The 16631-nt window shown below is 37.7% G+C and overlaps 2 protein-coding genes across 2 annotated transcripts in view; one reads left to right on the forward strand and one right to left on the reverse strand.

Annotated features, from left to right (window-relative positions):
- The first annotated feature begins 24 nt into the window (after positions 1–24).
- TTC14 (tetratricopeptide repeat domain 14) lies at positions 25–10282 on the forward strand. Its single transcript, XM_019474339.1, has 12 exons — positions 25–44; positions 139–260; positions 524–723; positions 1103–1187; positions 1272–1401; positions 2067–2219; positions 2898–2969; positions 4193–4312; positions 4396–4518; positions 5206–5323; positions 7317–7426; positions 7907–10282. The coding sequence occupies exons 3-12, from the start codon at positions 538–540 to the stop codon at positions 8865–8867; spliced, it is 2058 nt and encodes a 685-aa protein (XP_019329884.1). The 5' UTR covers positions 25–44; positions 139–260; positions 524–537; the 3' UTR covers positions 8868–10282.
- Positions 10282–16631, reverse strand: part of CCDC39 (coiled-coil domain containing 39) — a 22956-nt gene continuing 16606 nt past the window's right edge. The window contains exons 13-19 of the mRNA XM_019474340.1: positions 16007–16130; positions 14559–14718; positions 13295–13401; positions 11823–11963; positions 11502–11681; positions 11174–11262; positions 10282–10528 (exon numbers count right to left, since the gene is read on the reverse strand). Of these exons, the coding sequence (XP_019329885.1) occupies positions 10363–10528; positions 11174–11262; positions 11502–11681; positions 11823–11963; positions 13295–13401; positions 14559–14718; positions 16007–16130 (967 nt within the window). The 3' untranslated portion in view covers positions 10282–10362. The remainder of the gene's footprint in view (positions 10529–11173; positions 11263–11501; positions 11682–11822; positions 11964–13294; positions 13402–14558; positions 14719–16006; positions 16131–16631) is intronic.

Raw genomic sequence — 16631 nt, forward strand, 5'->3', positions numbered from 1 at the left:
CCCCCCGCGCCGCCCCGCGGGGCCCCGCCCCCGCCGGCCGCCTGGTGAGGGGTGCCGAGGCGGTGCGGTCGAGGCGAGCGAGCGAGCGAGCCGTGAGGGGGCCGCGGGGTGTTTCTCACCGAGTTCTCCTTCCTCTAGGAAAGAGAGGGCGAGCATTGACACCGAGATCAAGCGCTTCATTGCCAAAAAAGCCGATCTCCTTTTTGCTCACTCGTGGAAACCCAACGGGCCTCTCTCCGACACGATTGAAGAAAATGAGGGTGAGCCTGCTCACGGGGGAGCCGCCGCTTCTCCGGAAAGGTGTTGCTCTGTGACGGCCGCGGGGTAGTGTAAGGACACTGCACGTAAATTAGCAGTGTTTTTAACAACAAGGTGGAGATTTTGCTATTGCTCTTTATAGGCTGTGCGTAAGCTTCCTGTTAGTGCAAATCAGATTTTAACGTGTTCTGCTAGCGTGAAGCATTTTGTGTTTTCAGGCTGTAGCTTGGTCGTTTCGTAACTGTGAATTTCTCACGTGTTGCAGAGTATTATGCTGTTATGCCTCCCCTGGAACGGTTCATGGAGGTTCCCAGGGAAGACAGGAGAGAATTATTTTTTCGAGACATCGAACGTGGTGATATCGTGATTGGGAGGATTACTTCTATTCGTGAATTTGGCTTTTTCATGGTGTTGATTTGTCTGGGAAGTGGTTTCATACGGGAGATTTCGGATTTAGAAATCACTGTAAGATATATCTTTGATCAATATTTTATTCTGGATAAGTAGTAACTTTTCAATGTATTTGTTGTCTCTTGCATCTCTTAATGGAAACTGAACTTTGGGATGGTGGGTGGTAGCTGAATTTGTGGACAGCTTATGATGCTTTCCTGAGTCAGCAAACACTTCTTTTTATGACCCACACTCAATATTTATTACTTTTGAGTTGAAAAGCTCATCGTTTATGGATGCATAAATTTTTATTTGAGCCAAGTCATGATTTTTAACTATTGCGGCTCTGATGTGCGTTAAGATTAAACTAAGCTTCTAGCTTAATCTTGGGGAAAAAAAAAAATCCAAAACTTTTGGCTTTGTTTATGATATTCCTACGTTTTTTCTATTGCAGGCTCTTTGTCCTTTGAGAGATGTGCCTTCTCAAAGCAACCATGGAGATCCTTTATCTTATTATCAAACTGGAGACCTTATTCAAGGCAAGTAGCTGCAAAAGTTGTCAGGAATCTGTTTGTTTCCGTTTTGAGACATTTCTGTAATATTAACTTTTATTGTTTCTATAGCTGCAATCAAGGACGTTGATCGTTACCACGAGAAGCTCACGGTGTCGCTTTACAGCTCAGCTCTTCCGCCCAATCTTTCCAGTACAAAACTGGGCGTAATTACTTCCGATGACTTCCCATTACATTATAGGTAAGAATACGCTACTCAGCTGTACTTGCTAGGTGTATTCGGTGTGTCTGAAGAGCATCTTTGACAGACAAGTTCTTTAAACTTGTTGATGGTGTTTCTGATTTAACTGGATGATTACATACTTTTTGTTGTTTCTCTCTTTAACGTACTTGTTTCTGGATATGTCAGGTGTGGTTGGTCTTTTAGCATCTTTCCCAAAATGTAAGGAAAGCAAAAAGCAGAGTGAGGTATCTGTCACTGTTGGACTGTGTTAACAAAAACAAACAAACAAAAACCCCAAAAAAAACAAAAAAAAAAAAACCCCAAAAACAACCAAAAAAAAAAAAAAAAGAGAAACAAAAACCTTGGGAGACTGGAATATGAAACTCTTAAAACTTTAAAATTACTGTTAGAAGACAGAAGGATACAGCTATCTCTGCAATTTTTGTAATGTTTTTGTATGTCCTGGAGATACGTAGATGGGTGCCAAAAACAGGTTTCAAAAGCTGGCTTAGGCTAAAGGATATAGGGGTTGCTAAATAGTAGGAAAATATATGCCTGTAAAAGAGAACAGCTTGAGCAGTAATAGATATCAATACAGGCGTTTTTATTCTAAATGTAAGCATCATAGAATTGAGTATAGTGTCTGTGAGGTTGCGTTTGTGTACATTGGTGCTTTTTTTAAGGCAAAGCATGGAAGTTGCTAATACAGCAGAGACATTCGAAGAGGTTTTGCATCGTTCCCCAGGATTTGCTAATCCATCGTTAGTTGAATATTTAGCAGAAAAACTAGGACTAAGTGAATCAAATCCACCATCTTTGATGAGAAGTCTTCAAATGTAAGTGATTTTTTTCATTGTACCTATCCTATAGCTTTGTGGAGATTATTCTAATCCGTTGAAATAGACTTGTGAGTGGAAGTCCTAGACCACTTATATTTAAACCTTTTTCATTTTGATTTGCATGACTGCAGCTTCTATGTCTTTAAATATTTGAAAGCAAACTCCTCTGGAGTAAGAAATTTACGTTTGAAATTCTGTTGCTCTGAATAAGCAAGACACCTTATCACACAAAATGTTTGATACCAAATACGTTAGCAATTTATTGCTTGGATCTTTGGATTGGAATGCAGGATGTTTAAGTTTTAACATTTTCTGTCAGATGTTTATTCACAATGTTTATTTTAGTAATAGATCTGAGCTCTTTAGTGAAATAGGCTTAAACATATGCAAGGATTGATGTTGTGAGCCCTGTATATATTAGGCTCCAAAGCAGGTGTGAACATGGTATATTTTGGGTAAATGTACTGCAGCTGTATGAGTTCAATTCAGCACTTTTAGAATGGGTTGGGAAAAACTGGTTTCAGAAATACGAAAGAACATTCCTGACTGAGAGAGAGCAATAAGGTGTTGTATAAATAATATTTCAGCTTATTTCAACTGCATTACATACTGTGAGTTTAATTTTGTAGACTCAGAAGGCCAACTTGATGTGTGTGTTTGTATTTTTCCTTAAAGTAAAAATTTCAATGAAGAAGATTTTGCCCCTGCATTGAGGAAAGAGCAATCTGCATCTTGGGCCTTGAAATGGTATGCAGTGCTTTTTCTTGTCAGAGCTTATTGTTAGGTTAGATTAGGTTACAGGTTATATTTATTAAAAGAAAATAAACGTTGAACCGGTTTTTATACTACACGTGTAATGGTGTAACCAGGAAGATCTTCTTGAAAGTAACGCTAACTGCCGAGTGGGTATGTGATAGATTAAGTCTCGAGATTCAGTTCCAAAATATGTGTCAGGTTTAAGGGAGAGCTTCTTAAAACTTTTATAATATGCTGGCTCATTGATCAGATGAGAGCAAGATTTGTGACCCATTTTATAGTTGGGTGTTGAATGACCTAATACTGCTTGTCATGCCAGTTAAGCCTCAAACTGTAGATTTAACAAGTGCACTTGCTGTCTTTGAAAAGTTAAATGTGTTTCCCCGGCTCCATTTGGAACAGCAGCTCTGGATAGCTGCTATTGCTTTTACGCTATGCACTGTATTTGGGCATGCTACAGGGTGGAGGAGGCAGAAGTAAGAGAGACTTTTCTCCTAAAAATGTAGATTTTTTTTTTTTTTTTTTTGTGGAAAAAAAAAAAAAATCGGAGTGAAGCTTCAGCATTTCTGGGTTTCTATGCTAACAACGCAGTGTTTTTCTTAAAACAGTAGTGTTTTGCAACTTTGATTAATTGCAGAAAAAGTTGCTTATGATGTTAAATATAAATTTTGATTTAAAAAAAAAAAGTAAAGAAAAGTTCTGAAATTCAGCTCACATCAGTTCTCTTCCAATAAGTTAATGTCTTGGCAAATGTAGAAGAAAGGTTCAGGTGATATGAAATCTAAAACCTCAAAATATTCCAGTTTGAGGAGAACTGGTTTCGGTGTGTACCATCTACCCATCTCACCTCCTGTTGTTGGTCTAATGGTGATTTTTAGCTTTGGATATAATTAAGCCTGTTCCAGTTTAATGGTGGTAGGTCACACGTAGAGTTTTGTGCAGAAAAGTGCTTAAATATTCATTCTGTAAATGAAAAACAGTGTAATGTAGTAGCACCATCTGCAGAAATGCTCTCTAGTGCCTTAAGATTTTGGATTAAAGACAATATATTGTTATGGAATTATGTCAATATCACATTAATATGAAATGCTAGTGTTAAGTACGTGATAACAAGGTCAAGTTTTATTACCTATCACTTGTTTGGAACCATAATTTGTGAGTAAGTAACAGTATAAAATCTGCATAGGCTAACTGTACATAATATTTTTCTCCAGTGTGAAGGCTGGGGTTGATTATTTTAAGGTTGGGCGCCATGTGGAAGCCATGAACGAGTACAACAAGGCTTTGGAAATTGATCCACAAAACGTTGAAGCTTTGGTAGCACGAGGAGCTCTGTAAGTCTGCTTGTTTCATTGGGTTTTCTACCTTGTGAAAGAGAAACATCGCTAAAATCCGTCCAACTTTTCTGTTGTTCTAGGTATGCAACAAAAGGAAGTCTGAACAAAGCCATAGGTGATTTTGAAATTGCTTTAGAAAACTGTCCTACCCATAGAAATGCAAGAAAATACCTCTGTCAGACACTTGTGGAAAGAGGCGGGCAGTAAGTGTTTTTGTTTGGTTGTTAACAATTTTTCTCATAACATTTTTTTAAAATCCATCCTAGTTAGGACACAGAATGGCATCTTTCCTTCCTGGCTATGTGCTTAAAAAAAAAAGTCTTTGATGGAAATACACCTGCTTGTGCAGTTGGTTTACACTTTCTCCTCTGTCCCAGTTAAAATCCTGGTAAAATATCTGATGTTTAATCCTTGATATCCTTTCATTGGTAGGTTACCAGGCTTGCATAAAGCCTTGTGAAATGTTTGAATATATTCCAATAGGTTTGTTGGGTTTGGTTTTTGGTTTGTTTTGGGTTTTTTTAAGAATTTGTAACAAAATGATGTTCTGTTACTCTACTGAAATATTGGTTAACCACTGTAACACAAAATTTTACTCTTGAATATTCAGGGAATAGATTTCTTTTAAGCCCTGTGTTAAGAAAAGAGAGACAGTATTTTTGAAACTGAAATTGGAATTTCAAAGAATAGTATTACTGATGATGATTAGGAGATAACATGTCAGAAATACTGTTTTATTTCTTTACTGAGGTGGACTAAGATGACAGATAGGGTCTTGGACGGATGCAGTGGTGGTGTCATAGTGCAAATAAGAACAGTAGTCCTGAAAATAAGAGAAAACTGTCAAAATCTGTGGCTTAACTGTATATGAATTATCACTTGAATTTTAGGTTGGAAGAGGAAGACAAACTACTGAATGCTGAGAGTTACTATAAAAAAGCCTTAAGTTTGGATGAGACTTTTAAGGAAGCAGAAGAGGCCTTAACAAAACTCCGTAAGCATATGCAGGTGATTCTTTACTTTCTCTTCATATAGTGCTCTCAATGACAATAAATGAACATCAAAAATCATATTAAATCTTTTGAATAGGGAGAGTTTAAGTTGATAGTTTGTCTTATTCTCTGCTTCCCTTCTCCACAGTAAATCTTTTACAGTGAGCATTATGGCTGTACCTACCAGAAGAAAGGTACCTCTTGATGACTCCACTGTTTTGAACAGGATAGTAAAGAAATGCCAAACAGTGGAGACAGGGAAAGAGCAAAGCCTGTTAACCCTGTCAGCTAAAGCAAGGATAAGAATATTCCATCACGCAAGTGTGCTTAATAATGTTAAATTAAAACATTCTGTGAATACAAACATGTGAAGTGTCAAAACACTTAGGGAAGCCAAATAAACATTGCACACCATTGTACTGGCCAGATCCTTGTCGTTTGGAATAATTACGAAAAGATAGAGTAACACCAGCCAAAGCTAACTCACAGGAAGATCCCATGAGAGAGGAAGTTAAGAGGTGATTTAAAGGAAGAAGGAGGTGGAGGGTGGGTGGGCAGGCAGTTTTGAATATCTTAGTTTTCTTCTCTGCTGTCTGGTTTTTTTGACTCTTGCATGCAGCATGTTTCCCAGGTGAGGCCTGGTGGGTCTCTATGCTAATCTGAGTTGTCGTCTTTTTTCTTTTATCTCCTTCACTTGTGTTGTCTTCCAGAGAGGATCAAAGAGTAAAATAGAACACTGAGGAACAGGCTTGTTCTGTTCTGTGCTTCTGCATGTAAGGAAGTACATAGACTGGGGGAGATGGCCTTAATCAACACTTCTTCAGTTGGTGGAGCCATAATGCTGACAGGCTGTGTTGAAAGAAGGGGGAAGAGGAGATATGACAATCTTCTTAATAAAACTGAACTACGTCGTAGATAAACTGTTGTATGGTATTTGAGCACTATCCACATTTGGCTGCTTTAGAAAAAGGTGTCAGTCTCAGTTAAAATGAATAATATTCTCAGCAAGTAGGAGATAAATTTTACTCCTCTTTAGCATTTTCCTGGTATAATGGGTCATTGATGCAGCAGATAAAAAAACCCCACAATGCTAGCTACTGTTTGTTGGGTTGCATAGCCTTAACTGTAGTTAAGGGTTTCCTTTATTGTATCGGTTAAGACAGTTGTAAAGTTTTGAAAATGATAATCAGACTTTCTGCTCACTCTGAATATGAATAGAGCTACTCTTTAGGGCTGTAGATGGCAGAAGTCTGATCTCTAATAGATTTAAGTAGTTTATCTTCAAGGATTATTCATCTGATGAGATGCTTTTCTGCATTTACATGTATTTTAATACGTAAGTCTGATACTATCACTGTTGTGCTAGAATGGCTGAAACAACACCGAAGTATGTTTTCCTGTAATACTGATTATGTGTTTTTCTCCAATGCATTTTCTTCTGAATTGGACCGTTGTTGCTGTATCTGACATCTGGTGCTGCTCATCACCAACAAACCCTTGGAACATGATTTCTTACGTAAACTATGCATCAAACTGGTCTGTGAAATTGTTACAAAACGGTTTGTATTCAAACATGGCCAACTGGAATACATTTCAAAATGGGTTCTGCCATGTTTTACTTGTAAACTACAATAATGATACTTTCCCTCAAACCTCCTTTTTTTTTTTCTTTCTTCTCCATGTTGCTAATACTGTGTTTTGCTTGCATATTCTATCTATACCTTTTGGGCTCCATGCTTCACGGTGTGCTGGATCACGGGTACCACTGCAATGGCTGGTCAAATATTTTTTAATGGAATAAAAACGGCAATATGGTCCTTAATGTAAACCTGATTATCGCAATGGCCAATGCCAAACTCCTGAACAATATTAATTCTTGATCTGGGAATCCCGGTAAAACATCCCTGGCGTAATTACACATTTGAATGGGGTTGGGGACATGGGGAAAAATACCCATGTTAACACTTACTTTTAATGTAATTTTTTTATGATGCTTGGGTTCAAAAAAGAAATCTTTGGAAATGAGGGAGAAACAAGCTGCCAAAGAAGAGAGACAGAAAGAAAAGAAAGTAGAAACAAGTGCAGAGAAATTGCGTAAGCTCTTAAAAGAAGAAAAAAGGTAACTTTGTTATATTCAGTATACCGATTATGTGGCAATAAATGCAGATAAGACTATGAACAATCCATTTCCAAACAGATTGTCCAACAGTAAGCTAGTGGAACTTCTACCTGGGTAAGCTACTTTTCCTCCGGCATCTTTTTGTGGTTAGTTAGTGTCCTTCAGTGCATATAGCCTTTAACGGAGATATATGTGGAAGAGAAGTTGTTTAAAAAATACTTTGCAGTGTGAAGTGTTTGCGAAGTGTAATGCCATATTAAACTGGGAAAGATACCTTTTATAACAACCTGTTTGCTGGATTTAATCTTAATTTTCTGATAAAGAAATGACATTCAAAATTCTCTTGCCAGGTCAGGCTCAGTTTCCATTCATGCCTTACAGTCCAATCTCAGCCAAACTGTGAGGAGTACAGATTTGCTTTCTACACATAATTTTTGCCTGATACTGAAGATTATCTCACAGGTTAATTACATTTTTTAGGTTGAAGAAGAAAAGGAAAGTATCGACTTCCTCCTCCTCCTCCTCCTCCTCCTCATCATCATCAAGTGATTCTTCATCAGATGTATCAATTTCTTCTTCCTCCTCTTCCTCTGATCACAAGAAACGTAGGAAAAAGCGTCGGAATAGATCCGAGTCTGCCCACGGCTCCAAAAAATGCTCATCTAGAGCTTCTTCCCATTATAAAGATCAGATTAGGAAAGAGGAGTGGTATTCGCCTCCGGCTGATACCTCTGCTTCCTTTCTTAACCAAAATTTTGAAGTGGAAAAACTGCTGGAAAGGCAGGACAGCTTAGTGTGTCCAAAAACAGAAGTAAGAGAGAAAGACAGACACTGTTCTTTTTCGAGGACTCCAGGTGATGATGAAGACACTTTTGGAGGTAGGTCTGAAGATTCAAGAGATTCTTACAGTAGCTCCAGAATTCTGCCAAGTAGTAGCAAAACTGAAAAATATGGTAAAACTGATAGATTTTTCTCCAGTTGGAGGGCTGCTTCAGGTTCATACCGTAAGTCAGATGATGAACCCAGGATGCATTATTTTAGGAAATTAGAAAGGGACGTAGAGGGGAGAAAAGAGCAGTTTAAAAAACATGGCTCAGGTCAAGACAGGTGTTATACGTCTCCAGCAGGGTCTGACTATTCTGGCAAGTCAGTGGGAAAGTACAGATTGTATTCTAGCACCTGCTTACGTGAAGGTGATAAAAGTTACGATAGTGATAGGCATGTGTTAAGCCAGCATAAAAATGAAAGCGAGTATAAGAATAGGAAAAGAAGTTATGAGGAGACTAATAAAACAAAGGAACCAGAGGAGGAAATGTCTTTAAATGGTACAGCACAAACAGAAGGTGGCATTAAAAGAAACCTGCCCCAGAACTTAGTTAACATATTCAATCAAATAGCTGAATTTGAGAGGGAAAAAGGAAGTAAGCAGAAGAAACAGTAAAGTACCTAAGAAAATGCTATTCTGATGAGCGTAGTTAAATGAACTTTTATCTATCTCTTGAGGAAATGCATATGAAGAGTGATAGAAAGGCAGAATTTGTTCTGTCTTGCAGAATGTCAAAGAATTCTTAAAGATTGTGTGGTAGAAAGAGGTGCAAGGATATCTTACATAAAATACCAGTTCCTATTTAAAATCTTAAGTTTCCTGTGCTTTTTAACTTGGGATGTTCCTGTACAGTATTCTCTGTCTGATGGGTTGAAATCCTTTGATACCCCTGGACTGTAGTTAGTTGTGGAACTCACATCAAATATGCACTTTAGCAACAGATGTTTTTTTGTTTGGGGTTTGGTTTTTTTTGGTCCCCTGGGGTACTATTGACTTATTTTTGTATCAAACTTAGCTTCTAGCTATAGAAAGGGGATAACTGAAAGAAAGTCAGTCATGTGCCATCAATGTATATAGCTCATTTGATCATTAAATTTTCTTAATGTTTTCTTAATTCTGTGTCTTGATTCTTGTTAACGGCGCTGGGATGTTTCATACTGGTGCACTGGTTATATATGCTGCTTAAGTGAATGGAACGCTCCAGTGTCTGTGAAGGCAAGCGTATTGCATTCTCTAAACGCATCAAACACGTTCTCTAAGAAACGTATAAAAAAAAACCCCAAAACCACAACAGAAGTAGAAGAAGAGAGAATTTTAAAACAGTGTTTATTGTCTAGGTAAGTTCAAGTGTGGGTCTTTGGTTTTTGTCTGGGTTTTTTTGTTGTTAGGTATTTGCTTTACAAGTAGCTTGAAGGCAGTGGTTGCATTGCTGTGGAAAAAGTTACGCTCTATTTACAATGAGTTCTCCAAAGATGGTTGGCAGAACACACTAAGGAGCTAACATCTGGCAGACTATAAAATACCAATTGTACTTCAGCTGCAAGTTTTCCAAGTAATTCTGTAGAGAATTTGTAGTTGCAAAAAAGATACTGTGTAATTTTAAACAGAAAAAGTACATTTTTTTCTGACTTTAATAATTTACTGTCATCTTTTTGATTAAGATTAATCTGAGATGACTATTTGATTAATAGTCAAGGTTGATCTTGAAATGAAGCATACATTTTCTTTCCTGGGTTGTTGTAATGTAATCTAGAACTATTTTGACAGCAGTGAAGATACCAGTTCACTAAAAGTAACGGCTTTAACATAACTCTCCTTTTCATTCTATGAAAAATGAATTGATGGCTTCTGAAGGGTTTTGCAGATCTCTAGTTCTCCAACAGCAAAACGAGAAAGTAATTTAAAGGTTGATTTTATTATATTATATAAAACACATGCTTAACATTTCTCCTAGATAAATTATTGCATACTGTAGAAGAAAGTTAAAACATGTATTTCTGAGAGAAATTAATGCTAAGATTGCCAACAGACCTTGATAAATAAGTTGTTACAGATTAATCAATTAAGAAGCCTTAACTAGCGTTAAGCCTTTACTGTGGCCTTCAAAACATTACTTGAGACTTTTTTTGCGTTTATAAATATCAGAGGTGCTAGCTCTGCTGGATGACTGTGAACCAACAGCAGCTGCTTCTGCAGGAGTGGCGATAGGCAAGCTCAGATCTATGACTTTGAGTGCTGACGTCTGACTGGAGCCTGAACTTGTGCTTCTGGAGGATCTGAAAGACAAAATTTTACTCATCGGTGTACAGAAATCCCTATATGTAAAATAGAGCGTCTAATGGCGGCTTACAGTAGAGCCACCCAGCAGCAGGGTTTCTTCTAGGTAAGATCCCCTACAAAGATCATTGTAGACATTGCCACTAACAGCTGAAGTAACCTGTGGGAATGTTGTCAGATTGTAACTGATGCAACATGTTACATGCACTATTAGTTCAACAGGGGAAAAAAGGATTGGTAAAAGCATACATGTCTGTCTTCCCTGTTTAATTAGGAAAGGGAGCTCATGCTACCAAGTGCAAAGTGTGGCTGGAGCTCAAACTTGTGCTTTTATAATGCGAAGCCACTTTTTAATTAGAGCACAGTTAGCAAAAGTAAGTGTAATTATTCTGTAATTACAGTTTTAAACTGTGATGGATGCAGAAGTAAACTTAATTGTATGCTAGAAAAATCCAGTAAACTTAAAGGTGGGAAAGTATAAGGAGAAAGTTTTTATAGAGTGTTCAGGAAGTAGAGACAAGATTGAGACGACCTTCAGGAGTGAGGAATTCTGTCATTTAGGGACTAATTTTGCTGGTTTAAGCTTTAACTTGGGAAAAAAAGAGAAACCCAACAAAGCCAAAAAAAACATTGCTAGCACTTACCTGGTAGAAGCTACTGAGCTTTGTGTGGATGGTGATCGAGAACTTTGACTACCACCAGCAGAAGCGATTGTAGGAAGCTCTAAATTGGACTAGAAAATTTGGAAAGAAAAAAAAAAGTTGACCTAATGGTTGTGCAATAGGACTGGGTATATCAGGAGGGTTTATAATCCTTTGTATTTGAAGAGATGTTGAAAGCAGATGAACACTTTCTGCTGTTTTACCATAAGTATAGTTTATTGTTGAATTTAGGAGTTGCCCTTGGAAGACACTCAGCAGTAGACTAGAGCCATCAATCAAGAGTTTGGTGGCAGTTACCTGGAAAGCTCACCTGGTAAAAGTACATTTGAAAGGGTGTAGTTAAATCAGGATTTGCTTCTAGAACATCAGCTAACAATTTGTCGATAGTTCTGTTGAAGCTTTTCAGTTCACGAAGATCAATGTCTCTTTCTTCCTGTGTTTCTGATTTAGTTTTCTTCAGAGACTGAATCTCTCTGGATAGTCTGGAACACTTAACACAAATATTTTTAAAGCATTGCTATTATGAAAAGGCAACGCTTTCCGAAGCCTGCTAAGTTTAAATTCTGTGGTTTTAACCATACTACTGTCTATCACTGTAGAGTTAGAAGTTGTCATTAATGAATTTACACACCTGTTTTATAACCCTTTCTAGTTTTGGCTTCTGTTCTTCTATGTCTTTGTTCAGCTGCAAAATAAGAGCTTGTTTTTCCTTCTTTTGCTCTTGGAAGAGGGCCTCCTGCTTCAGTACTGTATCAAAATTTTCTTCCATGCTCTGCAAATTCATTTGAACAGCAGTTTTAGTTTATAAAGCAGTTCTGATATCCTTTCACTTCTTGTATTACGTTGTGGGAGGGTCTGTTATTGTGCTACTGCTTGTTTCTAAATGTAGCTCAAGCAATTAATACTAATGATAACAACAACTCAAAACTTTCTGCCAGTCAGACTGTTTAGTGGAGAAATACCTGGGTAAAGAGACCACCAGGTAATTTATGTATCTTTAAAAAATTACTGTAATTTTAATTACTGTAATTAATGAAGTTATAAGTATGTCTTTTCAGATGTGCCTCTGAGCAGTAACTACAAATGACTTACTCAGCACAGTACCAACTTACCAGTGCAAGCTATCCTAAGAAAAATAACATTGTTCCCTGCGGGAAGAGATGGATACCTTTGACTAGAATGAATAAAATCAGCTCCGTAAGGGTGGCTCTGTTTTTAAAAAAATAAATAAATAAAAAGGGTATGCCTTAACACCTCATTATATGTAGGACTTATGCCCTGATGAAGATGTGTGTCCCTCTTCTTTAATTTCAGAGATGTTATTTCTTCGGTGGTAGAATAAGCAATAGGAACATTTGTTGACCTGTGGCCAGTGCCTCAGGGCTTAGAATAATCATGTGGGTTAGAACAGGGTGCCTTTGATTTCTTCTGCCTAAGAAAACTTTAACTAAAACGTCACACATCAGAGCTAAGCGTTGTTCTTTCTTAAGGGCCAAGTAGGCTTTTTGATAACAAGGGGAACCAAGAGTAAGTCCTTGATGTAGAGCCTGAACACAAGCCATCCTTTACCTGCATTTAGTGCTCAGCCTGCTAAGTTAAGAGTCAGCTAGCTTTCTTGAGCTAAATTAATGCTGTTTAAACTGAAGCACCCTGAATGCTAATAAGACAGAATATGTTCTCCTAGAAAAATTCTGGGACATGCCAGAGGACGCAAGATGTGTGGATTGTAATCTCTGCGGTACTGGACAGGATGATACAATGTAGTGGTACATGCTACACAAAAACATACCTGCTTTCCTGGGTGCCAGAACAGAGCATCTGTCAATGTGCATCTGGGATTTTGAAACTTCTAGCTGTAATGTGACTAAAAAGCCTGAAGGTTCCATTGTGATTCAAGAAAATTCAAATAAGCACTCAATTTTTGAAAGAAGAGGTAGAACCTTCTACAAAATCATATCCATCTATTCATAGAAAGCATAGGATATAAAAGAACAGGCAAGAACTTGTCCCAGAATTTCCTATTCTTTCAATAGGATGGCTTGCATGGATTTAGCTACATGCTGCAGCCTTGTCTGTTGACCGGAATTTTTGCTTGTATTTTACCTGGAGATTTTCCTGAAGTTCCTTGATCTGTCTTCGTTTGTATCTGTATTTTTCATCAGCAGCCCTTTTCTCCTCCTCTAGTTTCAATTTTTCCTCATATTCCTCACCTGTGATACAAACAATGAGGCAGCATTAATACTGGACAAGCAGTGTATACAACTCAATTTTCACTTCAAAGTAAGTTGCACTTTAAAGTAACTGCATCACAGAGTATTACTATATTAGTATTACTATATTAGTGTTGGCAGTATTAAAGAGACCTCAAGGTTTAAGAGTTTGTTGTTTAAGTACTCTACTACTAATTCCAAATCACTGTAGAAAAAGTAAATGGCTTCATGAGAGAGAATGATTTAAGAGCTACTGTTTCCAGAGCCAGCGGAGGGTACAAAAGTTAAATATTTTCTAGAATTAAGTTTATCTAATTTCTCATGGTGATGCTTTTTATACGCTAAACAAAGTTCCACAGAAGGAGAGCAAGCTTATGAAGTCTGAGTGGCAACAGAAACAACAGGTGAAGATTACTTTCCAGAATTCTGAGGAATTTCCAATATCCAAAAACTTGTGGTTAGGTAGTCCATATTTTAGAATTTGCTGACACTACACCAGAATAGTGCAGTTTAAGTTTTACTCTTCTTCATCATTTTCCCAGATGACAGGTTAGTACTTTTTTTCCCCCTTCCATGTGAAATCAGAGATGATGAAGCTAAGGGATTGATCTTCATCAGAGTACATGTACCTAAGCTGCCTATATAGTTGCTCTGGGTACTGGTTGGCTGGCTGGCTCAGTCTACCACGAGAAGGCCAGCAGTGGCACAGCTTGTTCTGCTTCTGTAATTTGAATTAGCGTGTGTAGAGAATGTAGTGTTTTCTGTACTGTGCAAAGTTTTATCCACTAGACCTATGTACTTCAGTGGGCACTCCTTTCTCCCAGTAATGACTTTTTTCCCCCCAGTATTGTCTTTGTGCTTTGCCTCTTCTGGATGTTCCTACTTAGGACTATTCACAAAATTTATATAGGTTTAGAGATTTTCACATAAATCAGATGTAAGAACATAAATATTAGTTAATTACACCTTACTGCACTTCCTTCTGTGCTTATTCTGCTGAACTATTCACAGTAGCATGTGAATTACATTCCCTTTTGCTACTATCAGTTTAGTCTCTGTGATTCATTCTTTTGTGCCATGGAATTTCCCTACTATATACCTGAGTTATACCATCATCTGTAACTCACACAGCAAATATCAATTTCTATTTTACATACTTGTCTCAGTGACTTCCTTGAAAGAGTTTTGGTAATTGCTATTGCAGTTATTAAGTACACACAAAGTGTTTTCCAGAGCTACAATTTCTTTTTCAGCTTTGCAGATCTTTGCATCTAAATCATCACCTTCACGTTGAAGCGCTTCTTTTTCCTGTGCAGCCTGAAAATAAAACTGGTATTTTAGGTGACTGCACACATGCTGAAAATATTAGGACAACTATACAGAAAAAAATACCTGCAATATTTACCGGTCAAAATCCTAGGTAGATCCGGGGCTATCTATCTGTGTTGTCAGGCTTGAACTGAGATTTGAGTTACTACGTAACTGGAAGGAGTAGTTATTTACAGTATTGGAAGTTCTTTGAGGTATTTCATCCATGTGCATTTCATTATAGGTACCTGCCTCTCCATCTAAGCTCACAAGTCCCGATTAGCAGTATCCACACTGTGTACAAAGCAGATTCCATGCTTTGCACTGCTGATGTGAACTGCAGCACGTGCTTCACATCTGTTTCCTCTACCCACAAAATCCAAGAGTTGAGATTGTATGTTACGTAAAACCACTGAGAGAGTGTTAAAAGTCATCCAGTTTGTCTGGGAATTAGTCACTTAAAAGTCTTCATTCGTCTGACCAGTGAGATTTAACAAAACACAGCCAGCTGGTGAAGGAAAGTATTTTCTATAGCCCCTCAGAAAATCTGACACACGGTGAAAAAATCTCCATAGTTGTAGAGGGTATACCCAACAGTGACCACAAGGGTTTTACTGAGGGTCTTTTCCTGTGCTAGATCTCACAGTAGCAGAAATACCATCATTAAGAAGTTTAACACTTAAGAATGAGAAAGAGATGGACTTCAGAGCCAAGATCACAGCGAGAAGCATTTTGCTTTAAGAAAAAAATCAGAGAATTTGTGGAGATCAAAAATAATAGATTTTTGTACCAGAGTCAGGGTATTGCATTATAGATAAAGATTGATTTTTATTTTTTATTTTTTTATTTTTTCCAATGAAAAGCTGAAGTATGCATAGGTGATTGATAAGTAAAAAGGGAAAGCTGACATTCTTCAAGGTTTAAACACCATATAGTGAAATGAATACCTAAAAATAAATGAAGGGTAGAAGAATTTAAGATCCTGTGAGACTGTGGTGAACAGTTTTCAGTTTATAGCAGATTACCACGAGACTTCTTGTGTCTTTGCAAATTAATGAGCACTGAAGTGAAAATTTTCAAACTGCTCAAAATTAAGGCTCCACTGACATTAGGACTGACCACAGGGATTCATGTGAAACTGCTGTATCATTTAAATAACCAACAGTGTCAGATAGTGTAAAACAATTAGACTGAAAGTAAGCAGTAGGCAAGGAGGTTGACTTAGTTACTTGAATAGAGCCCAGGGAAATCTATAGCTTAAATACTTGAATTATAATGAATTATGTTAATAAAATACCTTAATTACATAGTAGGTATGAGCTTTCTCTTCTTCTCCTTCAGGTGGCATCATGATGACAGTAAGAATTTCATATCTGCATCTCAGTTTATCAATTTTATTTAGGCGATCTTGAAATTCGGTACTGATTTATTTGGGGAAAAAATAAATGAGTTGAGAAAGTGTTTGGTAGTGTTTTGTGGGCAGTTCTTGCTATAGCAGTTTAAGTTACTGGTGTTATTCCGTCAGTTTGCCTGCGTACTAGGAGGCAGGCAGGGCAGCAGTTGTGCTGCTACTGTTTTCTGTTGCTTTCTGTGTTCTCCCAGCCACAGACATCCATTCTGGTTACCTACGCTTCTCTTGCAGTTCTAAACTGAGGCAAATGTATTTTCATGTTCCAGATCATTGCATCTTGGGAGGCTGTGCCACAGTCCTTCCCAAAAATTTTTAAAGGTTTGGCATTTAAATCCTACAGCTGCACAAGCTGCCCCCTGCTGATATTATCTTAATATTGCCACTACTAGATGAGCGTGAGCAACAGTAGGCAACAACCCCAAATCAAATTACATGGAAGTATCAATTAGCTGTGTAATTATCAAAGGAAAAGCGCCACACAGTCTGCACTCTCCGTGAGCAGTTAAGCTTT

The sequence above is a fragment of the Aptenodytes forsteri genome, unplaced genomic scaffold (assembly GCF_000699145.1).
Source record: "Aptenodytes forsteri isolate BGI_AS27 unplaced genomic scaffold, ASM69914v1 Scaffold72, whole genome shotgun sequence".
Lineage (NCBI taxonomy): Eukaryota > Metazoa > Chordata > Aves > Sphenisciformes > Spheniscidae > Aptenodytes > Aptenodytes forsteri.